The sequence below is a fragment of the Astatotilapia calliptera genome, chromosome 19, assembly GCF_900246225.1.
Source record: "Astatotilapia calliptera chromosome 19, fAstCal1.2, whole genome shotgun sequence".
Lineage (NCBI taxonomy): Eukaryota > Metazoa > Chordata > Actinopteri > Cichliformes > Cichlidae > Astatotilapia > Astatotilapia calliptera.
The window spans coordinates 1,725,562-1,751,656 of NC_039320.1; the positions used below are offsets into that span (position 1 = coordinate 1,725,562).

General features: G+C 41.4%; 1 protein-coding gene across 1 annotated transcript in view; it reads left to right on the forward strand.

Moving 5' to 3' along the window:
- syne2b (spectrin repeat containing, nuclear envelope 2b) overlaps positions 1 to 26,095 on the forward strand; it is a 150,190-nt gene that overhangs the window by 97,458 nt on the left and 26,637 nt on the right. Inside the window, exons 80-110 of the mRNA XM_026152943.1 lie at positions 381 to 614; positions 1,307 to 1,429; positions 5,642 to 5,757; positions 5,981 to 6,092; positions 6,345 to 6,479; positions 8,163 to 8,321; positions 8,755 to 8,949; positions 9,167 to 9,262; positions 9,425 to 9,625; positions 9,705 to 9,878; positions 10,237 to 10,359; positions 11,287 to 11,480; positions 11,767 to 11,905; positions 12,052 to 12,291; positions 14,821 to 14,973; positions 15,128 to 15,304; positions 15,405 to 15,560; positions 15,745 to 15,888; positions 15,996 to 16,166; positions 16,640 to 16,773; positions 16,883 to 17,087; positions 17,240 to 17,422; positions 17,784 to 17,891; positions 18,525 to 18,679; positions 19,106 to 19,253; positions 19,338 to 19,432; positions 19,777 to 20,008; positions 20,527 to 20,721; positions 22,415 to 22,537; positions 23,538 to 23,693; positions 25,303 to 25,461. Of these exons, the coding sequence (XP_026008728.1) occupies positions 381 to 614; positions 1,307 to 1,429; positions 5,642 to 5,757; positions 5,981 to 6,092; positions 6,345 to 6,479; positions 8,163 to 8,321; positions 8,755 to 8,949; positions 9,167 to 9,262; positions 9,425 to 9,625; positions 9,705 to 9,878; positions 10,237 to 10,359; positions 11,287 to 11,480; positions 11,767 to 11,905; positions 12,052 to 12,291; positions 14,821 to 14,973; positions 15,128 to 15,304; positions 15,405 to 15,560; positions 15,745 to 15,888; positions 15,996 to 16,166; positions 16,640 to 16,773; positions 16,883 to 17,087; positions 17,240 to 17,422; positions 17,784 to 17,891; positions 18,525 to 18,679; positions 19,106 to 19,253; positions 19,338 to 19,432; positions 19,777 to 20,008; positions 20,527 to 20,721; positions 22,415 to 22,537; positions 23,538 to 23,693; positions 25,303 to 25,461 (4,935 nt within the window). The remainder of the gene's footprint in view (positions 1 to 380; positions 615 to 1,306; positions 1,430 to 5,641; positions 5,758 to 5,980; positions 6,093 to 6,344; positions 6,480 to 8,162; positions 8,322 to 8,754; positions 8,950 to 9,166; positions 9,263 to 9,424; positions 9,626 to 9,704; positions 9,879 to 10,236; positions 10,360 to 11,286; positions 11,481 to 11,766; positions 11,906 to 12,051; positions 12,292 to 14,820; positions 14,974 to 15,127; positions 15,305 to 15,404; positions 15,561 to 15,744; positions 15,889 to 15,995; positions 16,167 to 16,639; positions 16,774 to 16,882; positions 17,088 to 17,239; positions 17,423 to 17,783; positions 17,892 to 18,524; positions 18,680 to 19,105; positions 19,254 to 19,337; positions 19,433 to 19,776; positions 20,009 to 20,526; positions 20,722 to 22,414; positions 22,538 to 23,537; positions 23,694 to 25,302; positions 25,462 to 26,095) is intronic.

Below are 26,095 nucleotides of genomic sequence, written 5' to 3' on the forward strand. Positions count from 1 at the left end.
TTGTACTCCAAATACTGAAGCATGCTGAAATGTTAAAGTCTAAACAACACAGTTGAGAATTCATTGAAGTCTGAGTCATGGAAGAATTTTAAAGATCAGTGATAGTTAAATTATGGAAGGGAGGTGGAGAAACGCTAAGGGTGTCTAATAATACTCAGCTAAATGTAACCTGATATTCAAATGACTTGCAAACTAACTGTTCCACTCAAACACTACAAACAATAAACAAATTGCTAAAGAAGCAGGTGATCCAACTGGCAAATCTCATATTGGACAACTGCAAGCTGCTTTGCAACCTACCTACACTGCAGATGGACAAGTCTTCTTAGGATTACAGTGGTCTTGACTGTATTCGTGTGTGTTTGTTTGCTGGTCTACAGGAGATGTTTCTGGAGATTGAGCAGAAGGTAGCCAGCTTGTCAGCTCTCAGTCAAACCGCTGACCAGCAGCACCAGCAGAGTGAACTGGGAGCTGCGGGATCCCAGCAGGAGGCAGCTGAGCTTCTTACCACCAGGCTGGAACTCCTGAAAAACAACCTGATGTCCTTTCAACAGATGCTACAGAACAGACAAGAAGAGGAGAGGATGAGCAGCAACAAAGGGCCCCAGGAGCAGGTACATACACTAAATCTTTGGCAAATGGCTGCATAGTTGTTTTGTATTCAGTTGTTTGGGGTGGCTGTGATTAGAAGGTTGCTGGTTAAATCTTTGGGCAAGACAACCCCAAGTTGCTCCTGATGAATTCACTGGAGTGTGAATATTTGGCAGAATTAATGGATGTATGAGGCCCTTTGAGTGCTCAGGTGGAGTAGATAAATGCCACCACTCCATTCACAATTTTCCTTACTCAGTTAAATTCATTCTTATGTTAAATTAACTTCACTTTTGCTCTGAAAAACTGTCCCTTTAGGTTCCTGGATAATTTCAAACTAAGATTTATCATCAAAAGCAAAGCAGCATAACGTATTATATTCTTTCAGTCTGTGTTCTTGCACGCTCTCTAGTCCTGCTTACAAACTTTAACTGAGGTTGCAGGTTTACAACTGTGCCGCTGAAAGTAACGTCACACTAGGTACTGTGTGGCAAAGTCTGCCTTTGATAATTATTAACAGCTCTGCAGATAAACTAGTGCAGGCTCACCAGCAGCTCAATAGTGGCGTCCTTTCATAAGCAACACATCGCGTACATGTTTGCATTTAGACTTGTTTCTTAAAGCTGCTACCTTCAAGAACTCGTACAGTTGAAGTGATACTGATAAACTCTTTAGCTTTCATTCTTGTGTGTACATTTCACCTGTTTTTCCACAGCATTTAGTTTCTCAGGCAGATTGCCAGCTTGAGTCTAAAGTGAGGCGCAGCAACAGTGTTCAAGAGATCTTCTCATCACCTAAAAACAAACTTCTCAGACAGAGCAGCCTGCAGCAGCAGAAGGTACTGATGCCATTAGCTGCTTTGATGTTAGGTTCCAGTGGTGTGGGATTTTGTGTATTTCATGTGTCTGACTGCTTTTTGTGTATTTCACCCAAATGCAAACATTCAGAACATCCTGGGGCATTAAAAATCCCTTCTACCAGCATGTTTTCACGTTTTCCTGTGACATAAGTACATAGGATCAGAGGTGGATGTCAGTATTTAATTTTGTTAATATCAATAAGTGTTACGGCCGAGACCGTTTCAGACGAGTGACAGGACTCAAACGCAAGATGCCGAACAGCTCGTAAGTATATTTTAAGAATAATGTTTAATGTTTACACAAAATATTCATAAACAAAAGGTGAGCGTAGACGTTAAACTAAATAACGATCTGGTCCGGGTCAGAAAGGACAGCTATTCCGGGGATTGGACTGGAAAGCAAGTCACAAAGGGTCCAGGAAAAAGGTCGGGGTCACTGTAACAGAATGCAGATGTTCAAACATAGATAAGGAGGCATATGAATATGTTGTTTGGCTCAGAATCCTCCTTCGTACTGCGTACTTGCCAACGGAGGTCGGGGATGACATAGAGGGGTGAGTAGTCCGGGTGTGTAAATCCAAAAACTCCTGGCGTGGAGGCAGAGAGGCAGGTAGGTAATTTTGGTAATAGCCTGAGGGACTGCCAGAAGGTCCAGCATCCAAGTAGAAGCTCTTCGCCAGGGGTTGACAGTTAGGTGTAGTGATGTTTAGCAGAGAATCTGGCGAAGACAGATTGAGAACGCTGGCCTTATGAGTCCCCGGCTAATTACCCACAGATGTAAGCGATCAGCAAAAACACTGAGGCCCCTCCCAGGGGTGGAGACGCCGGCTCGGAGGGAGACACACTGGCACACACCCGGACCATGACAATAAGTTTTTAGCTGTGGCACTTTCTGCATACTTCAACCCCTGAGCAACCCATTGGTTCATTTTCATTACTGACACTGGATTGCCCAATCAAATCTCCCCTACATTCCCTGCCCGTCAGTGCACCCAGTGTTGCCAACTTAGCGACTTTGTCGCTATATTTATAAATCCAAAAACTCCTGGCGTGGAGGCAGAGAGGCAGGTAGGTAATTTTGGTAATAGCCTGAGGGACTGCCAGAAGGTCCAGCATCCAAGTAGAAGCTCTTCGCCAGGGGTTGACAGTTAGGTGTAGTGATGTTTAGCAGAGAATCTGGCGAAGACAGATTGAGAACGCTGGCCTTATGAGTCCCCGGCTAATTACCCACAGATGTAAGCGATCAGCAAAAACACTGAGGCCCCTCCCAGGGGTGGAGACGCCGGCTCGGAGGGAGACACACTGGCACACACCCGGACCATGACAATAAGTTTTTAGCTGTGGCACTTTCTGCATACTTCAACCCCTGAGCAACCCATTGGTTAATTTTCATTACTGACACTGGATTGCCCAATCAAATCTCCCCTACATTCCCTGCCCGTCAGTGCACCCAGTGTTGCCAACTTAGCGACTTTGTCGCTATATTTAGCGAGTGTTCAGACCCCCTTAGCGACTTTTTTTTTTCTAAAAAGCGACTAGCGACAAATCTGGCGACTTTTTCTGGTATTATTGGAGACTTATTTATGACGACTTTTTGACGTGACAGGGCGTGTTGCTCTTACTCTCAACAAGCAGCGGTGCTGCCTTGGGCACCTCACCCGTGCCAAAGCGCTCCCAGGCGGAGGATAGTCCTCCCTCAACTGCTATCAGGGCAGGAGATGTTCACACCTATGCGTCCAAACGGCAAATGAATCGCGCATGAGCGAAGCCGCTGCTCCCGCACTGACTGTAACGCAGTCAATTCTTCTTTTAATGTTTTGCTGTTTTGTGGATCACAAGGTATAAACTACTTATAAACACACACTCTCACACACAAAGTAACTCCACCAGAGTGCCAATTTCGGGTCACTTTTTCCGGTCCAGGCCAGGGTAAAGATTTGTAGTTCTAAATAAATTCTAACTGCATTTAGGACGTTTTTTATAGTGATGGGTCGTTCGCGAACGAAATGACTCTTAGAGCCGACTCTTTGACGTGAACGACGCGAGCCGGCTCCTTATCGCGAGCCGTCACGTGGGTTTTTTTTTTTTTTCTTTCTCTCAGCCTCTCTCTCGCACTTTTTTTCCGCTTCACTCTGCACACGAGCCTTGTGCTTTACGCTGGGCAGAGGGGGGAGGGGCGGTAGTTACACTCAGTAGCACAGGAACAGAGCCAGAGAGAGAGAAAGAGAGGCAGGGACAACAACATTAGAAAGGTATAGTAATCATCCACAACTATTTTCGGTTGCAGATGATAAAGGATTGAGAAAGTTTATTCATGCAGGTCCATATGACAGAGAAAATGCATGTTCTTTTAGTTTTCATATTATAATTTATATTTAATTGTGTTGTGGTTTGCAGTGTTTTGTGTTCTTTTCACTTTAAATTTGTGAAAGGAAAAAGCTGAAAATTTAAATAGTTAAAACTTGAAATGTGAATAGTTGATTTTTGTATTATATGATTTATTTATTACATTTTATGTGGAGTGAATAAATAAAAGTATATTTACGGTGGCCCCTAGAGACAAAGCACATACAAACTTCAAATCACGTACGAACTCTGAAGCATGTACAAACTCCAAAACACGTAAAAACACGTACAAACTCCAAAACACGTAAAAACTCCAAAAACACGTAAAAACACGTACAAACTCCGAAGCACGTAAAAACTCAGAAGCATATAAAAACTCAGAAGCACATAAAAACTCAAAAAACGTACAATAGACAACAGAAGTGCTCCAGGATGCTGGGCGCAGTGTTGAGCCTTTGTTATCTTGTGGCTACACAAGCCAGCAAGTACCAACGACCGGATTTGGTGTGTGGTAATAACAGGTAAATGAACTTTTTTTAAAATTATTTGAAAATATATATGAGTGCCTGTGTATAAATATACAAACAATACACACATGCTTTCAATTGTGTAATTTAAGTGATCTAGTAGCTCTGCTTTGGAAGTTCAGTTCATGCTAGAAATGTGTTTTGGAGTTTGTACGTGTTTTGTCTCTAGGGGCCACCGCATATATTTATATATAAACATATATAAATAAAACCACTTGTTTTTACGTTAGTAATTCCTTTTGTGCATAATTTTATATTATTGTTAATAATAAATTAATTAAAGCAACAAAACAACCTGAAGAGCCGGTTCGGAGCCGAAAGAGCCGGCTCTTTTTAGTGAGCCGAACCGAAAGAGCCGGTTCTCTAAAAAGAGCCGGAAATCCCATCACTAGTTTTTTACTCACTTTATGTCTCTTCCGCGATGTTATTTCTCTCTCCAACAACATAGGTTAGTTACAATTACATTAGCATGATCAATTATGCAAATTAGATGATGGCGTCATTTGGCGACTTCTAGCGACTTTTAGGACAGCCAATAGCGATTTTCCTTACTGATGAGTTGGCAACACTGAGTGCACCTCGTAGAGGCTAAGAAAAGCCAAAAGGTGGAGCTGAAAAGCTGAGAGAAAAAGAAAGAGAAACCATGAACATACCATGATTTGAACAGTGGGAGCAAATTGTGGCAGCATCAGCTTGATAGTATTTGTATCCCACTGTATAAAGAGCTAACATCGCCAAAATTTCATTATAATAAGTGTTTGTGAGCTAAAAATCAAGAATGTGTTTACTGTTCGGCCACGATTTGCACAGCCCAGCGTGCTCCCAATGCAGGGGAAACAAATTCTGTCGGGGAGGCCTACCTTGGCACCGCCGTTGTGCAGGTGAAGCCGAAGGCAACATATGCCTCGTCATATTTTCTAGTTTTTGGTTTGGAAAGAAGTTGGTTTGGAAGCATATTTGGCGACGCTTCATCCTCTGCTTTGCTTTGTGCGGGAGCCCCGTCAAAGACCTGTCCATTATGCTAGCAGTGTCCAAGCAGGGGTTTTTTTTTCTTTCTTTCTTTCTTTTTTTTTTACCGCACCCCCGCAATGGCTCTGTGCCCCCCACTTTGGGAACCACTGACCTAATAGCTAGCGGGAAATAATTAGAAAGGGAGCGATTCAAGTAAAATAAATGGCTGCTTTGACAATAAGCCGCCGCTAATAGATGAAGTATGGCTTTTAATTTGTGTCAGTATGTGACGTGACACAGACACACAGACATTGTATCAAATATAAACAGTTAAAATTGTTAAACTTGATATTTTACTTTTGTGTAGGAGCTGGAGCTCGAGCTCAGTGAACAAAGAGGACTAACTCAGGCCATCGCCAGGCGTGGCAGCAGAGCGCTGCTTTACCGCCAGGAGTCCGAGGACCACAGCCAGCTCTCACTAAGGCAAAACAGCTTCTTCACTCTATTAAATTGTTGTCAAACACATATTACAGAGTTTTAGTTGTTTTAAAATATAACATACATTTACATTTTTAAATAAGGTATTTTACTTATAGGACGAAGAAAAAGACTACAGTATTTTCTTAATTCAACTTCAATCTATATAGAAAGAAAGAAAGCTGGAGTGAGATGAAGTGTTAATTTTCAGCTTGTTCTCTGGCTGCAGGTCGCCTCCTGCTGCGGCTGATGAGGAGGAGGATTCGGCTCAGAAGAAGTGGGATCACCTTCACAGTCAGCTGCTGGCTTTGGAAGAGAGCTGGCTGCTTCCTTCCTCCGAGGTAAGGCCTTCATCGTGAGACTGAGGTGCTTGATTATCACATTTCAAATACAAGAGAGAAAGGGACAAATCGGTGTTCTCGCCATGCTTGATTATCACCTTCTTTGAGCAGATGCCACTTTGTTGTCTCGTTGGTGTTATGGGAACTCCTGCAGGGCATGATTAGAGTAGCGTGTGTCTCTAACTTTTCCTCTGATGTTTTTCTCCGTCTCTCTCTGTCTGTGTGGCTCTCTCTTTCTCTCTCTTTATGAAGGTGACAGACTCATCTGTGAAGCGTAGCAATGGAACAGCAGGATGCATGATTGCCAGAAAAAACCTGAAAGAGCTCCAGACCTGCATCAGCCATCTGAGAGAGCTGGGGCACACATCTGCAGAGCTTCTGAATCAGGTGAGGAGCCATTATATTAGGGCTGTTTGTCAGAGAGTATAGAAGCTGTTGCACGAGGCCAGTTGCTGGTTTTCTTCTCAAGACTAGAGAGCCTGAGATAAAGCTGAAGGGATGTGAGATGATTAGCTTCCTAAATTTATATTCCCTTTAAAGGTAATATGTAATTTAGAATTATTTGTAACTATAACCAGTTAAATGTAATTGTATTAAATTAGCTTTCTATTAAGTTATGCAGCTTGCATTATCAGTGGCATAAACAATGTATGAGATCTGAAAGAAAAGAGTTTTATGTGATCAGTAAATATGTGATGTGATCCAAAACACAACTAATAAACAAATTCCAGCCACAGTTTTTACACTGTGTTCAGACTCAGTGGTGTTGATGCTGAAAATCTGAGCCCACTTTTTCTCCCCGAAAGATCAAAAATCAATAAGAAAACCAACAAAGTATAATATTGATCTTAGCACTGGGATCAGTGTCATCTTATCAAATAATTACAAGGTATAGGTATCAGAATCAGAATACTTTATTGATCCCTGGGGGAAATTATTTTTTGTTACAGTGCTCCATTTTAAACCAACATTAAGACAAGACAGACAATACACTAACTAAGAATAGTATAATATATACATATATATACATACATAAGTCACTCATAAATAAATAGTTGGAAAAGAAACATGTGTAGCTGTAGTAGCAAACAGTGTGTTAAGTGGATGCGTTGTACAGGGAGATGGCCACAGGCAGGAAAGATTTCCTGTGTCGTTCAGTGGTGCTTTTCGGTAATCTCAGTCTCTCACTGAACGAGCTCCTGTGACTGACCAGCATGTCATGGAGTAGGTGGGAGGTGTTATCCAACATTGTCTTTATCTTGGACAGCATCCGCCTCTCCGACACCACCTTGAGGGAGTCCAGCTCCATCCCCACAACATTGCTGGCCTTACGGATCAGTTTATTAAGTCTGTTGGCATCTGCGACCCTCAGCCTGCTCCCCCAGCATGCAACAGCATAGAGGATCGCACTGGCCACAACAGACTCATAGAAAATCCTCAGCATTTTCTGGCAGATGTTGAAGGACCTCAGTCGCCTCAAAAAATAGAGACGACTCTGGCCCTTCCTGTAAAGTGCTGTGGTGTTTTTAGCCCAGTCCAGTTTATTGTCAATGTGTACTCCAAGGTATTTATAGTTTATAGGTAAGGCTGGACCTCATTTTGAGTTGTCACAGGACTGAAAAGTGAAACAATCTTTAATGCAGCACCAATAATATAACTGATGCATGTTTTAATGTAATAATAATAATAATAACAATAATAATTTATTTATATGCAACTTTTAGGACACTCAAGGACACCTTACAGGCAATTAAGTATCAGAATCACAGTATGGAAAATAACAGTTGGACAACACCAACTAAACGTCAATATGCATAATATTAAAAATTCTAATAAATTGAGGTCCCTGGGCTGATTCGCTTTAATATTTGATCAAGAAATTTGCTATTGTCCACTTTAAAAAACATTAAAAAAATTATAGTAGTAAAGTAAAAGATGAAAGGAAATCAACTCAACCTTGCATAAAACTGAAACAAATAGCCTAAAAGAAAACCTTTGTGGATGTAGGCCAAATTTTAATAAATTGTTAACATGACCCTGCTAACGGTTTTGCTCATCTTTCATACCCAGGCCTGCCCTGCTGAGGGAACCCATCAGACCGTTGATGAAGGTTTGTTTCATGTATTGCATGGAGCATCCCTGTGCCTGGACTCAATGAAAAGCATGCTGTGCTCACCTGTTCTGGTGACACATGAAGAAGAACCCCAGCTGAGGCTGCTTCACCTACAGGTGAGACGCCTCACTGCAAAGAAGCACTTAACATCAGATGTTTACGGTTGTTTTCAGTTTCAAAATTGTCATCATCAGCATTCCTGCATCTATGGCTGAAAAATCTGAGGCGTGATAGTGACTTTAATGATCCCCCTTCATTTTCTGAAGCATCAGTGTGAGGCTTGTTGTTACTTTCCGTGAGCTATTTCTGTAGACACTGACATTACCTTTAAAGGGAAGTGTCATGATGTGTTTTTTTTATCCTTAACTTTTTGTGCAACCATATCAGCTTTTAACTTCACACTGCAATTTTTATGGCTCAGTGTTCTTAATTCTGACATTTTATCGACCCTTTTGGGAAAAAATTATAAGTGAAATATCAATAATGCATCTTACTGTTAGTTAAAGCTTAACTAAAAGAAGGATCTTTACTATTCATCTTCCTTTTCAGAGTCTCTCAGCAGAGCTTGCCACCCTTGGCAGTGAGCTTGTTTCTCAGGGGTCAAAGGTCAGCAATGTCCCTGGGTTAAAGTGTGGTCAGCAGTGCATTGATGATCTGTGCAGACTACTTCCTGTGGTCCAGATCGCGCTGGCCAGCAGAGAAAAGCAGCTCAGGATCCTGCAGGAGGACAGTGCAGAGAAACAGGTCTGCATGTGTTTTAAAATCAGTCAGTAAATTGCTTTATTAATACTGATAAAAATAGAGAAAGTAAGAAGACATAATATCTAACTTCAATTGAGATAGGTTTTAGCTTACTTGTTATATTGGTAATTTGCTCTGTTAATAGATCAGTCGACTCTAAATTGACTGTTTATTATCAAAATCTCTACAGGTTTTAATTGTTGGTGTGTTTATTTGTCAGGCTGCTGCTCACATCCAGGAGTCTCTGCAGCAGCAGGTCGAGGCTGATCAACACAATCTGCCTGCCTCTCTCATCCACCAGGCCACACAGCTGCAGGTGTGTTAGCGAGTGTGTCAAATGTGGGCTTTAGTGTTTATACGTTTACGTAGGTCACCAAGGTGGCCCATTAAATACTGAGAGGCAAGTTTAAGAATACTCAGAAACTGAATTATTCAGATGATGCAAGAGCATTTAAATCTTCAAATTTTCTGTCCTCAGGGTGAGTTGGAGACAGTAGTGGGCGGTGTCCGTTCCCACTGTGAGGAGTTGAAGAGCGGCGTGGAATTGCAGAAGCAATATGAGCAGCTGGTCCGCAGCTTTGAGGAGCTGCTCAGTCTGGGCTCTGATAGTTTCCCTCAGCAGCCTGACACAGAGCTCCGGAGCAGGGCCCAGCTCCAGAAGAAGCTAAGCAGTCATATGGTTAGTGTGGTGGAAAAAAAGAGTCCCATTGAAATAAGACAATAGATTATGATTTTCATGTCTACTTTTTCTTAATCAGAGGTTTTTCCAGTTCCTGGGCGATCACTTTGAAATCCTGCAGTACCTGACCAATAGAGTTTCAGATATGCCCCTAGAAAATAGGGAGGTTACAATAAAGGGTCTGCAGGACCAGGTGGCTCGACTGCAGCAGGATGGACTGGAGAAAGGGACCAAGATGCAGGAAACATTAGAGGTAGGTGCAATGTAGCTTACTTGCAAAGTGACTTTCAAGTAAAGAAAGAGAAATACAGTACATACAATAACGAAGAGAGAGATTTCATGGAAGCCACACCTTGCATCTCCCATCAAAGTGGAATGTGATTGCCGTTATACATTCTGAAAAGCACTTCCACTGGAACCTACTGACACCTCTATGCCTAAAGTTTGCCTTAATCTGTCCAGGCCACCAAAAATCCCCCAAATTCATTAACTTGTTCACTAGATGACAGATTTACACATATAGGCTATTAAAGGCACCACAAATGAGAAATGAGAATGAGGATTGATTTTAATGACATAACCATCACTGATAATCACAATGTCTGCCTCAGATGTGGTCACAATGGGAGAAGGACAGTGCATGGTCCGACTCCTTGATGAGAAGTATTGAGACATCATTTCCCAAAATCCCTGAGGGATCTGAGCAGGAATCAGAGAAGCCTCTCAGCTACAAGGTATTTTCTATTTTCTATTCCATCTACAAGGGATCATTTTTATTAATAAATGTGTTTTTTGCCCATCGAATTTACTAACAGGCAGCCAACTGGAGTACAGAGCACATCAAGCAATGTTCCATTCTATCTATCTGGGCAAGCTCTATGCTGTACTTTGTGCACTGCACTCAAAACCTAATTAGATCAATTAAATACACCCTAATAGGTTGTTTCTGTAGGGGTACAGGATGCTCCTTGGCTTTGATGTGAATTTTTAGCCAAGCACAGACTTGTAATTTTGGTTCTGTTCACTGTTGTTCTGCTTCCAGACTGGCAACGCATCAGTTTTGAAATGCACCTCAGAATGGTCTATAGTCAACAAAAATATATATGTGGTAAAATAGATAAAAACATAAACATAGAGGTTGTCTTCTCCTGCATCTTTGCTCTAGTTCAGCAACCAAATCTGCATGAGATTAATAGTAACAGCTCAGCTTAAGGTCTCGTTAAAATTTTGTTTAACATCGAATGTCAGCATGTATTCAGTAGTGAGTCTCATTCATAACTTGTTACAAACTCTCTTTTGAGGTCTGTCTTTATGAAACTTGTTTGGCTTTAAAGTTGTCCTTTGTTCACTATCAGGGTTATTATCTTAGATGAAAGTGAAATTGAAAAGTAGCACAAACCTTCACCCTTAGTCTTACATACCAGTTGCATGAGAGTTAGCAAACCTGATTTATTTTAATTGTGATAAGATGATGAGTCTGAAATCTCTAATGCCCTTCTGTGACTGTAGCCAGCAGACAAAAGGTGACTTCTCACAAAGATTTTTGTATCGCTCTGAGCATTAGCCTTTGTGTTGAGTTGAGTGAATATTCACGCATGTATGTATGAATTCATTTCATGGGTCTGTGCAGTGATATGCAAGTTCTCCTTGTCTGACTGCAGGAGCTGCATCGCATTTTGGAGGAGAATGAAGCGCGGGTCAGTCAGATGCTGGAGGGAGGCCGGCGACTGCAGAGAGCGGGTTTTAGTGGAGTGGGTGTGTCTGTCTGCAAACTGGAGGCTCGCTGGAGATCTTTGCACAAGAGGCTGGAGCATGAACGCACCAACTTTGACAAAGGAAGGAAACTGAAGAGCAGGTGACTGATGAAAAGCATGAAAGTCCGGGCCGTCTGACATAGAAAGTTGGAACTTGTCCTGAACTTAGACTAGACTGCGTGTAGTTTAGTTTAAGCTCATATCATATTTTAGAAATGTTTAGTGTGGTTTATATTGAGATGAAATAATAATAAAATTGTCAATCTAAATTTAAATTTAAAATAGGGTTGCATGCAATGAAAACCCCAATATTAGATAGTAAAAGATCTTTTGGTATGATGTTGTGTCAACTTGTTTTTAAATGTGCAACTTTTGCCCAAAAATCAGGTTTCGTCACAGCTCTGCCGCGCTGTCTCAGTGGATGAATGAGGCTAGACAACGGATCGATAGATGGAGTGAGCTCACTGTCTCATCCAGTGAGGAGATGGATGTTGAACAGAGGCGTGAGCTCTACCTCCAGTCTGTGGTGAGTAAGAGTTGAAACCATTGTTTTTTAGTTTTTTTAAAAATATTTTAGTTCTAGCACTTTGACCAACTTTTGCTCATTAGCAGCTCTTCCAGAGACCACAATGCACTTATGGAGAACAGACTAACGTAAGATTTTTAATGCAGGCTTTGACCAAAGAGTTGGAGGCCAAATCTGAAGTAAAGGTGGCAGTGACCGGTTCTTTGTCCCAGCTGCTGCAGCTGAGGGAAGCACACTCAGAAAGAGATCCTGAGGATAAAGGGACTCCTCTGCCCAAGACTTCTGACATAGATATGTGCTCCATCAACACTCAGCTCAGACAGATAGAGTTGGACTGGTCCAGTCTTCTCGTTGATGTGCCTGTTATTCAACAAACTCTGCACAAGGTGAGGATCTCCCCCCCATGTAGACTGTGACTTCTCTAAGTTAAACTATTCAGCATTTTACAAAAGTTGCGCTGTTTTCTGAACACAGGCAGTTCATTTCAATATAGAACTCCAATAAAAAATATTCAGCATGCTATATTCTACATGTTTTTGTTTTTTTTTAATTTGCCACATATAGCAGTAATGCACTTCAATTAAATATTCTCCTTCTTGTATTTTGGATCTCAAGAACAGAAATAACGGTGGCTCTGAAAGGTCAAGCACATTGTAACGCAAGAAAAAAACTGTAAATAGAAAAAGCACACAAAACAGAATGGAAGTTCAATAAAACATCACAGGAAAAAGATGCTACAAAAGCTGACCAAAAAACAAAACTCACAAAACACAAAAAAGGGTTTTGGGGGATAAAACAACATGAGGAAACAGTTGCGAATGTGACAAGTATGCAATTACATTCTTACATGAATCATGTGATTAATATACACATTACCTGCATATTTTTATCCCTCACAACACTGGTGAACCGTTCACTTCTTTAAAGTGTGTCATAGTCAGAGATGGGCAGTAACGCGTTACTGTAATCTGATTACTTTTTTCAAGTAACGAGTAAAGTAAGGGATTACTATTGCAAAATCGGTAAATAGATTACCGTTACTTTCCCGTAGGAACGCTGCGTAACTGCGTTACTAAAACCGTGATTTTTTTGCGAGAATGTCTCATGACAGTGACGTAAGCAAGTGCGACGTTTGTGACAACAGCTGTGTGCAGATCAACAGTGGATAATATATCAAGTGCAGGAGAGAGTATGAGCGTGCAGCGTTTAAAGCGTGGAAGTACTGATCTTACTTTGAGTTTGATTCCATAAAAAGTGACAAAAACATTAGTGTCCGCTGTGCGTGGGAAGAAAACTTCTTTTTACAGCGAAAAAAACCCCCTAAACTTCCAAGCAAGCACCGAGTGCGCTACGACGTAATGGGAAACTCACAGAGAAACTCGCGGATTCTTCCACTGACCGCAGCGGCACACCTGCACCAGGGTAAACCTCCGCCTACCCCACTCCTGCTTTACAGGTGAAAATAGAGCAAAAGGACCGCTAGTCTTTGATGTTATTTATTTTCTGCTGTGTTTTACTTGCATCTATTTGAAAGAGTGAGTGGAAAACCCAAAAAAAATATTTTATTTTATGTGCTGGAATGTGCAGAAAATAGGTTTAAATATTAAACAAATTTCTTCCAGTCAGAGAATGGTGCATATAATTAAATTTTTGCTTGATGCATAAAGTTAAAAAACTAAAACTAATAAAACAAGTTTTAAAAAGAGACTTTTCCATTTGATTACATTTTGTATGATGGATTATGCAGAAAAAGTAGAATTGGGCTGAAAGATCTATCGCTTTATCAACTATTCAGGTTATAAATCGTGTTTTTAAAAAGTAACTAAGTAACTAAGTAATTAATTACTTTTGAAAATAAGTAATCAGTAAAGTAACGGGATTACCTTTTTGGGAAGTAATCAGTAATTAGTTACTGATTACTTTTTTCAAGTAACTTGACCAACACTGGTCATAGTGCAGTTTTTGGTGACTACTGTAGCACTTTCATTAATGTCTCCTCAAAAACACCTGCATTGAGTTTTGTGAGATTTCGTTTTTTCTACTTTAATTGTTTTCAGTTTTATTTTCAGTGTTTTTGCAACATTTTTGTTCTATTTGCTGTTCTTTTCTTACATTGCAGTGCATTTGACCTCTCAGAGCCACCGTAGAAACTCCTAGAAATACACATCCAACAGGATCGGTCACCTCTTATATGCAGTCTTGTAACTGTGCTCTCTTTATAAATGCAGACAGTGCAACGTGGTCCAATACATTAGTACATCTGACCCCAGATCTCCCTGAAGGGTGTTGGAGCGATGGAGTTTCTTAAATGCTGAATATTGTAATACACAAACTATGTGCCAGACACCCTCTTATCTGTGGATGTATTTAAATGTCAGAAGTTATACTTTCACAGAACCTTTCTGGCTTTAGCTCGACAAAGTTTGGTGCAGTTTTGCTGCCACCAATTATAATCATCCATCTTGAGGGCTCTTCTCACCTCTCTTCTCTTTTTGGTGTGAAACCACCTATGAACCTCTCTGTGTCTGACGTTTTTTTTTTCTTTTCTGCTTGTCTGTCTTTTGCTCCTCTCTCCTCTTTCAGTCTCGTTCATCCACTCTTTTTCTTCTTTACTTTCCCACCTCCCACCTCCACTCGTCTCAGCTCTACCCCCTTCCTTGTTCTCTTTCTGAAATCCTCATTTCCTCTGCCTCTGTTCACTTTGTGGTCAGCTCCTGTCATTTGTAAGTCTTCTGTCCCCCCTACTTCAAGATTTTCACTCACTTCCTTTTAAACCTGGACTGTCTTTGCTAATAGCACCATTGTGGATTAACTGAAAGCTTATAAATGAAAACAATTGATTAAAGGCCATTAAACAATGACAACAGTATGCAATGGTTTTTTTAAATTAATTTATTTTTTGGACTTCATTGCAGCGATGGTTAGAGGTGCAGACACAGCAGGGGGCGCTGCTGGAGTTGCAGGCCTGGCTCGGAGCAGCTGAGTGTCAGTTGGAGGAGTACTGCAACAAAATCAACAAAAACTCCTGCACCAACAATGATCTCGCCCAGTTCCTGAAATACTTCAAGGTAGAATGGATGGTGGTGGTTGTGGTGCGGGCTTACATGTTTGTATTAATTATGCTGTTTCAGTGGGATAGTGGAGTATTATTAGCGCTGATCTGATCTGATCAAGAGACGTTTGTTGGTTTACTTGTGTATTTATCCATGGCATATTTCTCAGGAGTCTCAGACAGAGATGTGTGCACATCAGATTACAGTGGACTACGTGAACCAGCCATTACAGTCAAATAGTAATGAGAAGGACCACAGGTTGCGCTACGAACAAAACCAGTATGCAGATGAACAGGGTCGCCTCAACCATCAGTGGCTCAGCTTGCAGGAAAAAATCAACTCTAAGGTAAGTTTGAAAGGTCCTGCCTATAAACCTTCCTACATCACACACTGTTGATCATTAGAGGAGATGTTTGTAATTTGTTGACAACGTGTGCGGTGTTCAGATTCAGGAGGTTGAACAGGAGTTGAGGAACAGAGTAGAGTGGGATGCCCGACTGCAGCGGATCAACAGCTGGATCGCGGTTCAAAACCTCTGGATGGACTCGGCTCAGACACCCAGCAGCCAGACGGAGCTACAGAGGAGCATCAGCGTCTGCCAGGTCTGTGTTCTAACATCTGCGTGAACAGTCAGCGTGTCCGTCATCATTTCAACATTTCAGATTTGATGTTTCAGCCGTGATGAGCAATTTTCACGTCAAGTCATTTGCAAAGAAATACTCAGAGATACACGTCCACACAAGGGAAGTAAATCAACACAGGTTTTAAATTCTGCTTTTATCTCAGGATCTTGAGAAGAAGATTATGCAGAAGTCTGCAGCTCTTCAGGAGCTGATAGACAAAGTTTGTGGCAGACAAGAAAACAGGAGCTGCAATTTTATCTGTCAAATCGATAAATCCATCGAGACCTGCACAGCTCTCACACAGAGGGTAAGTAACACAAGGACAGTTCAGAGGATAAATGCCTCTGACTTAAAAGTTTTAGGTCAGGTATTTGTCTGCTCCTGGGTGTCTTTAGATTATCTTATCTTTTACAGAACGACTCAGTAAAACAGAGGCTAACTCAGGCTCAGCTGTTATGGAGCAACATGGAGGAGAAGCTGAGTCACATGGTGCTGAAAACAGTGAGAGCATGTCAGACTCTGAAGTATTACAGCGGCCCCCGGCTCTCCCTGCAGGCACTCACAGATCTCCATGAAAAGCTGCAGGTATTTTACCCATACTAGCTCGATCACTTGTAGATGTTTAAACTCACCACTTTTTCTGGATTCTTTGTCTGCAGTAGATATGTTTAATAAGGAGAATTTGGTCACTGGAACTGTGAGCTTCTGGACACTCAAAACATATTGCTTATTAAGACAGTGGTTAGCACTGGGTCCTGGATTCTAATCCAACATCCACCAGTGTGGAGTTTGCATGTTCTCCCTGTGTTTGCGTGGTTTCTCTCCGGGTACTCTAGCTTCCTCCCACAGTCCAAAGACATGCAATTAGTGGGGTTGGGTTAACTAGTGATTCCAAATTGCCCATAGGTGCTGTGTTGGCCCTGTAAGAGACTGGCAACCTGCCCAGAGTATACCCTGGCTCTTGCCCCATGGCAGCTGGGATAAGCTCCTATGACCCTGAGTTGGATATGTTTGGATTTTGTTTTTGACTGATGGCTGTTTTGTTGTATTGGATGCAGCTTCTTCAACAGGAGACAGAAGCCTCAGAGGTAGAGTGGGACAAACTTGGTCAGAACATCCTCTCTCTCAGAGATAACATCAGTCCTGCTGCTGCTGCCATCATCAGCAAATGTCTGGACAGGCAGAGAGACAGGTGAGACAAACACGCATGCACATACACCTGCACACAGGCACATCCACATGTGGAAACTCTGTGGAAAAATATGATCTTTTGTTGTTGTTTTTTGTTTTGTTTTTTCCAGTTGGACTATAGTGACTGGAGCTCTGGGCCAGCAGCTCCAGAGATGTCAGAAGGTCCTGACTGTGTGGCAGGTTTATGATAAGTGTGCTGGGTCTCTGGCAGAGCGACTGCAGGCACTACAGAGTGATGCCACATCTGTGCTGAGCAGCACACCTGGACAGGACAACACAGTGAAGCTGTTCACTGTCAAGATAGAAAATGTTCAGGTGAGATAATCAATTAAAAGAATGTCTTATTTCATATCAGGGTCCAGCAGTTTGTAACAGGCATTTAAAAATTCACCATCTGACACCAAACATAATAAAAATAATAATAATAATAGAAACTCTCCAATCATTTGCCTCCCCCTTTGCTTCAGATTTTCTTGCAGAGGACAGACACCTTGCAGTCTGACCTGGAGGTGGTGCTGAAAGCCTCCAAGGACTTGATTAGCCACCTGGAACCTTCAGCCGCCAGTCTGGTCCAATCAGAGTGCCGCTTGTTGCCACGTGGTGTCCTGCAGCTCAGACAGCAGCTGTCTAGGAACCTGGGTCACCTGCAGGTAAAACCTCATGAATGAAAGAGTCTGTGGGATTTGGTGAAGTCAGACTGGATTTATTGCTTATTATTCATTTTCACTTAAAAACTGCTTACACTGAACCGATCACATATCAAGTACAAACTTTTGTTTAAGGTTAAACCAGTGAGCCTGGTTATTTGGGTAAACCTGCAGGAATCTTTGAATGAAAACACTGCCAATCGTTCAATGTGCACAAACCTAAACTTTTTAAAGTATTTTACTACAAACCGTTGCTTGTTTTGTTGCTGCCACTGCTATTCCTCACCTGACACCTGACTCCAGAAAGCGTCACAGTGACCTATAAATTAAGACACATATGGCCATGTGCCATGTTTGTGTGTAGGAGGAGCTTAAGCAGGTGCAGGAGTTTGAAAATGAGATGGAGTCACTGGAGAGGAATCTGGAGGTCTGGCAGCAGCGCCTGGAGGATCCAGCTCTGAAGGCAGACCAGGTGAGACAGCGTGAAGATTTTATGAATGACTGCTGTGCTGCGTGTTTAGCTCTCTGTTGTTTTCCCCAAAGTAAATTGTTCATTAAGAGACTTTTATGCTACAATAGAAATGTGTGTTTTCTTAAAGAGAGTCCAGCTTCATTTTCTTGAGTCTTGTATGTAGTGAAAAATTATTTATTTAAAAGCTGTAAAAAGAAAATGAGCTCGTACAGTCCAGTTGAGCTGTAGGTGCATTTACAGTGCTGAACAACTATGTAGTGCTGAAAACGTTTGGGTGACATTGTTTACACAAAGAGAAGATTTTGACAGCTGTAACTCTTAAATGTTAAGACTTAAGCAGAAATATGAGTGTCAAATATTTAGTAGTGTAAGGGTGTAAAAGTATGCTTTGTCTCTGCCTGACTTTATACCTCTGAATGGAAAGTTAATGTACAGGAGCAGATGTTATACAACAGTGAGAGAATATGAAGAAGCAGGAAGCCGCCCTGTGGCGGTAAATAAATGAGGACAGAGGAACACAGAGCATGACTGCAGCGTGTAATCTTAGACCGTCCTGAGCTGTGATGCCGTGCGTGAGGTAGTCCAGACTGTTGTGATCCCTCCTGAGTCTCTGACGCCACCATATGTTTCCAGTCTGGCCTCATGGAGCTGAGCGGCCTGTCTGCTGACCTCGATGTGCTCAACGAGCGGAGCTGCAGTCTGACGCTAGAGGACGCTGCGGCACACCGCCTGCAATTCCTCAACCGCCGCTGGGCCGATGCCTCCGCCAGAGCTGAAGAGGCCTGCAGGTCAGTGAGGAAACACGAGGAGTAGGGAACTAATACCTGAGCAGCCATCACAGTTTTCCTGTCTTCCAGTAAATTTCCCCTGTTTTAAGTAAATAAAAAACAAAAAGATATTTAGTTCGCAGTTTTAAAAAAGAGAGAAAACAATCAAACGTAATTGTGTAAAAGGCAGTGAATGAACCGAACACAAATTAGGGCTGATCACTAAATGGATACATTTGTTTGGCAGCCTTGCCTCAAAGGGCATTTCACAGAACTTTTGCAGACAACTGTTTTTATAAATCCGCTCAAATCTGTAGGAGGCAGTTTTTTTTCAAACTTTACTTTCGAATTACGGGCTTTTTGACGTTAAAAAACGTTAAAAATATACTTTTCACAAAGTAAAATGTTGCAGAACATTTTTCACCTGCTGTTCTGTTTTGTGTACAGTGAGCTGCAGACGGAAGTGCTGAGGCAGCAGAGATTTGAGCAGAAGTGTGAAAGCTGGATGTCGTTCCTGCAGAGGATGGAGGACAGCCTGGCTGTAGACGTAGCGGGATCGTACGACGGCCTCAGACAGCAGCTCTGTACTCACAAGGTATCAAACCTGATTAGCAGTCTTACTGACGCATCTAAGCTTGAACTACACACTTCTAATCATTCATATGTCTCTGTGATTCAGCGCTTTCAGGCTGAGCTCTCCATTGGTCACCAGATCCTTCACTCAGTCATCACTGATGCTCTTCATCTGCTGCAGAAAGGAGAGGTGGAGGGCAGGTGAGAAGATCAAACAGCATCCCTCTGCCCATCTGAGTCCAGGATGTGTGAAATATGTTGACACCTTTGAAATGAACTGACATGAAATTTAATAGAGTTATATTGATGAAGATGAAATCCTAAAAGCTTTGGTGATTACCTGACTGTTCACTGACCGTTCACTAGCATCACCACCAGGTTCCATGCTTCGTATAGGTTTCTGTTCTAATTCTGATCCTGGTTTTAAAAAAATCTAGCTTGATTGGTACAAATGGCCTCAGAAAACAATGAATCATTCTGTTTGTTTAGACAGTCAGTGTTTCATTTTGAAATTTAAGTACAACTTAATATTTTGATGGATCCAGGAGCGACTTCATCCTAAAGCTGGCCCAGCTCAGAGAGCAGTGGCAGGGAGCAGTACAGCGGGCTGACCAGCGACGGTCTTTGGTGGAGGGGTTGGTGAAGCACTGGCACCTGTACAGCCGCAGCCTGAGAAAGCTCCAGAGGTTCCTTGCGGACACGCAGACCCTGCTCCCCTCAGCTGGACTAACCTGCTGTAGCCTGCAGCAGCTCCGACGCTCCCTCCACGACCTGCAGGTGGGATCTGTTTTCGAATTGATTTTGAAATCACTTGAAAGGGCCATAAAACTGATTGAATTAAACACTCACTGCAAGCTGATGAATGAAATTATAAGAATATCAATCTGTTAAGAGGACTGATCCTTGTGGGAGTCTTTTACACTTGCTGAAAATCATTGTTTGTTCACGTTATCTTTGCCACTCACTCACAGACGGCTGCTTAAAGATATGAACACTGAGGGAAAATTGGTGCTGATTGCGTTTACAGCAAAGGGAAAATGAAACGATTGTAAAGTTTCCAATCTTTGTTATTTTGGGCTGTCATGAAGGAAGACTGATGAGATTTGAATTGAATGTGGATGAAGATAAGACTTTGACCTATTGTAAGCTGCCCCTTTAAAAAAAAAGAAGATGGAAGCCCCACAGAGCCCCCGGCTGACTACATCCCCCAATGAATCACTGCTGAGTAGCTTCCTTCGCTTCATTTTTCCTCCACACTCCTTTCTATGTTTTATCTCCTGCACTGTCATCCTCAGCACAAAGAGCTGTTGTTCCAGAGGTATCAGAGCAGTTTCATCAACACTCTGGAGGTTGGCCGTCAGCTGTTCTCCATGGGGGACGAGGAGACCCAGACTCAGCTTCAGACAGATCTGGGGACACTGCAGGAGGAGTGGGACAATCTCCACAGTTTGCTGTTCAAAAGACTGGAGCTCACCGAGGCTATAATCAAGGTAATCATTGTGACTATTATGTTCTGATTTAACGGGTTACTTTTAGGAACTTTTTAGCTGGTACACAGTGAGACAAGTTCAAACTCAGTCTATGCTACTAAGGAAAACTTTGCAGTGTATCTGTGCTTGTGTGTTTGTATTTTCTGTATTTTGACTTAAATTTATATTGAACTCTTCTTCTTATTCATGTGACTTCTTAAATGCAAGCACAGTAATGTCAATATATTTGTATCCTGGCCTGTTTGTCAAATAAAAACACAGAGTATTGTTAAAATACTGAAAGTACCGAACAAAGATTTAAATATGTCATATTTGACCTCTGACCTCGCCTTCAAAACGGTAGATTGGTTAGAAGGTCAAAGCGATAATAATCATATATAGAGCTATTTCTTAAAATTATGTTTCTTACTGCCATTCTGTATATATACATATATATAGGCATATAGGTAATGATGTATAGCGACACTAAATATTACTAAAATTACTTTATTATAATAATAACATTAAAGTAACAGGTTATAACTGTTTACATACATAAAAAAATTGAATACCTGTACAATGTTCCTGAATATGTTTTTAATATTTTAAAAACAAAATAAAATTGTGATCAAAAACTTTTTTCACTTGATATAGATTACTAAAAATGTTAATGAATTTACTAGACAATGAAATGACTGCTATGCATGCACTGTATTCACATCAATAAAAAATAAGTGAACTCAAAATTACGTCGAGGATATTAAAATGGGTTTCAACAGGGCAAATAGCGAAAGCCTGAACTTTGCCCTTGTTTTTGTTGCACTAAAACCATCTTAAAGTAAGTTTAAAACAAAGGAAATGCACACAAAACACAACACTTTTCCAATAAAAGTAAATACTGCCCAGAGAGTGATCCACTTCTTGTTTTTTACTGTTAGTGTCAGCTCCAGTAAAATGTCCCGTTTGAGATTTTTAGACTAAACGGTTCCTTTATTTTGGACGGTAATTAATCGGTAAAAAAAACTTATTGATGCTTTGTTTTGAATGGGCTCCAGTTTAAAACAGCAGTAAACAGTTTTCAGCCGAGCATATTGTGGCTTTGTCTTTTCATGTTATCATATTTGAGTATTTGGCTTTTAAATTGTTATCACCACAGTAGATGAGTCTTTTTTGCTACCCTTACCCTCCAGTCAATGGATGGTCAGATTACACCGGATATACAGAATCAATGAAATTTAAGGCCGTGTCAGGGAGTGAGAGTGAATCCCCTGAGGAAGTTACATCAGCCTCAGCCTCGGTGTGGACTGAAAACATCGCTCTTAGATTTAGCCCTTAGTTGTTTTTACAGCACATGCCGTATAGTAGTTCAGCCGCTTTGTAAATCTGCTACTTTCTCAGTGTCTCATTTTCTTTGCCTTGTATCATCAGTGGGTAAATATGATGTGGAAGTCTATAAGATGAGTTGAGTTTTTGTTTATTGAGCCCGGACAAAGACACATAGATCCTCTACTTGTCTCCCATAGCGTCTGACACATTCTCATGGCCTGAGAGCAGGCAAGTTAATCCAATCTGTCGTGATTAATGACTGCAAGCATGTTTAGGAAGTAAAAGACAAAGGAGTGTGATGGGTTGTTGTTCAATCAGCTTTGTAAGATCCTATCACATTGATCTGCATGATTAACGTGTTTTAAAGAATACATTTTGATTGTGTTAGAACTGGGAGCGCTGCGAGACTGGGCTAACAGATAGCATGCTGCAGCTTAAAGACATGAAGACCCGGCTGAACCAGACCATGCCAGAGTGTGATGACGACCTGGAGAGTGCAAAGCTCTACAAGGTACATCTCCAAATAACTAATCACAAAAGCTTCACTTTTTTAGCGGAAACTCCAGCAGTAAAATAATTTCGGCCTAATAATGAACTCTGAGCTGGGCGTGCTTTTGTTTAACTGTTGAGACTGAACCACAGTATAGTCCTGTTAAAAAGGAATATCGTTGGACGGAGACATACATTTATTTGTGTTCCTATTAACAAGAACTAGGATTTTTTTAAAAACTAAACAAGGGGGTGAGTTTTGATTGTCAGCTTATTGCAATTAGTACAGAGAGTTAATTATATAATTTATAAAATAACTGACAGCCAGGCCACTCTGACAGTAAGATAAAAGATCAGATAAAAGGTTCTTCATTTGGAGAAACACATATATTTGTTCTGTTTGTTATATCTGTTTTGTTTTTTCAAAGGTCTATCTTGTCCTTACTAAGAAATGAATATATGTGATTCTCAATGTGTCAGATTATTCTTTCATGCATTGTCTTTTCTCTTCAGCAGTTTTTTTGTTGTTGTTTTGTTTTTTTGTTTTTATGCATGTACTCCAAGTTCATATTCACATTCTGCATGTTAGTGTTAGCAGCCTGTAGGTGGTGAAGGGCTAATAAATATCTGTTTAAAATACTGACATGTAAACATCAGAACGTGGATCTACAACAAGTTCTCAGACTGTTTGGACCCAGGAGACCAAAGTCAAGTTTGAAATAGTTTTGCCTCAAAGCTCATCCCCTCTGACCCACCAAAGCCTTTATCCCCAACCCCTACCTTCCCCCTGCAGAGTCACCCCTCCCCCAGCCCAGCTTGCAGCCTGTGGCCTTTAATCCTCTCTCGCTGGGCGGGGAAAAATAGAGAGAAAAGGGTGATAGAGATAGAGGGAGAAAGAAAAAGGGGCTGGAGGTCCAGAGCGAGAGGACAGTAGGGACTAGCTGTGAGAGAGTGAGTGCAGAGGGCGAGGAGGGGGGAGTCCTGACAGTTTGTTGTGGTGATCGCTGTGTTATGGTATGCAGAAGAACAAGATCTCCCTGGAGGACTGGGCTGAGAGCCTGACGGAGCTGAGCAGCATGAAGACGGATCTGTCCCAGTACATCATTGCAGACGATGTCCTGCTGCTGCAGGAGCAGGTGGAGCACCTGCACTGCCAGTGGGAGGAACTCTGCTTCAAGGTTAGTGTGCGCAGGCTCAAACATGACTCCTGTCTGACTCTGGAATCAGAGCAGGCTTATCCTTAAAAATTCTCATGATTGTTCTATTCCTGGTGCATTTGCCTTGCTAAAGCTGCTTCACCAGTATCCTGAATAATTTTTTTTATATTGCTGTTTCCCCCGTTTGATTCTTACTTTCTAAAACTCAAACAGTCAAATCTCTTCGGGAAATTTTTTTTAAAGCATTGCTGATACAGAGATTGATATGAAGCATAATGAGACCAGAAACACTCATCAGAACTGTTTGGATTTAGGCCCGCAGTCTAAAAAACTGTCATGGTTTAAAGGGACAAAGTATCTTCAAACCATTGCAGGATGAAGTTGCAGGGTGAGGAATAGTCTGTCAAGAAGCTCAAGGGTTAAATACAGCAACTAAATTTTCTTTATTTGGTCAAAAGTTGTTTTATTTGTTTGTTTTTTGGGGGGTTTCTTTTTGAAAGAGCACCTAAAAGTTATCTGACTTGATTAGCAGCAGCTCTCACATCTGCAGTACATTGTATGTGCTGTGATATGGTTTAATCAGCATTCTGAGTTCACCACATTCATTTATTGTTTCTGTTGAAAGTCTGAGCCCTTAGAGAGGAGTTAAGTTAGTAAATCTCAGTAATACTTTAAGGGGCAACTAAAAGGACCAACACGTCTGGGAGGCGGGGCTGTGAAGGGAGCATTGTGATAACGGGGAACAGATGGTGACGAAAGAGAAATGTTGCAAAGAGCTAAGAGGTTTCAGGAAGAAGAGCTTTTGCATTAAAATGAATTTGGGGGAGGGGAAGGTGATCGCAAGGATGGGCACTTCTGACTGTGTGGAGGCTTCTTCATTCACGAATGTTTATTAAAAGTGAAACATTTTACCTGAGACACATTTACAGGTAAAGTGTGAAAATTGCCTAAAGATTGCCTAAAATACTCTCAGTAACATTTCCCTATCAGCTTTGTCAGTGTGTTTTTAAACAGGCCTTGTAAGTATGTTTGGAATGAATGAATGATTTTCTCCAAATACAAAACGAAGTGTTCATGCCCACGGCGTGAAAAAAAAGGGAGCTTTATCCTCCAAGTGAGTCTGAGTAATCTATTACAGAGCAGTTAGCCTGTTTTGGCTTGGCACACATCTGTGACAGAAAAGTATAAACATTTAACACCAAAGAAACATCTAGGATGAAAGCTGGCAAAGTCAAGCATCCTATATCATCTCCCATGTTTAGATAAGGCTGTGCATGTGTTTCTCAGGTGTGCATATTATCTTAATATGTTGATGCTTAATGATAATCTGGAGGATACCCAGACTTTATAGGATGTCACCATTTGTGCCTGATTATTATTGTTTTTAAAGGTCTGAGTGTAAATCATTTGGAAAAAAATCACGATGAAGTCACCAGCACCAGGGTCCGCCTGAGTTAAATTCTATATTCATTCCAAGCTAAAGTGAACAACAACCCAATCAGCACAAATCAGCTTACAATGCATCTGCACCCATAATGATAAGATAGATTAGACAGCTACAGTACCACTAAGCATCTTACAGTGATGATACTTATTTAATTTCTGTCCCCCAATCCGCTTTGTGTCTCAGGTGTCCCTGCGTAAACAGGAGATCGCAGACCGCCTGAACGCCTGGATCATCTTCAATGAGAAGAACAAGGAGCTGTGTGAGTGGTTGACGCAAATGGAGAACAAGGTGGCGCACAACTCTGATCTCAACATCGAGGAAATGGTCGAGAAACTCAAGAAGGTAAGCGTTCTAACTAGGATGTATATTGGTAACGATATAGTTATAGTGACAGGAAGACCGATTTAAGTAGTGAAATACATAAAACCACCAAACAGTTTCTGAGCACAGCTGCAAGGGTCGCTGCTGAGTACTCCCACAACTTAAACTGTTGTCTGCAAGAGAATTAATTAAAACTTTACATTGTTAAATAAGATTTCTTACTGCCATCGTCTCAAGCTTCACTTGCTGTTAGTGAAGCAGAGTGCTGTAGTTGGTTTTTTGAACACTTCATGCTTAATCACAGTAGCCAAAGCAACAGCAATCAGGCAGTCTAACTGGCACTGTCTAATACCAGATACTTTCTGTTGTTTCACTGCTGTGCTGATGAGATCATCAGTAAGGTTTTCAAGCCATTCAAGCCCACAAAAGTACTTCTAGTAGTAGGATAACAGTCATAGAATCACTCTTTACCCCTCACAGCTGTAAAACAAAGGAATGCACTCATATATTAATGTGTGTGATTTTTTAATCAGCGTTAAAAGTTTCCTTTTGCATTTCGTTTGTGGCACCACTGCCGTCTGTGCTGCTTTGTATCAGGATGTGTCACGTTGTGTGGTGCACTGTCTGGGCTTTTCAAAAAGCTGTGAATTCCCTC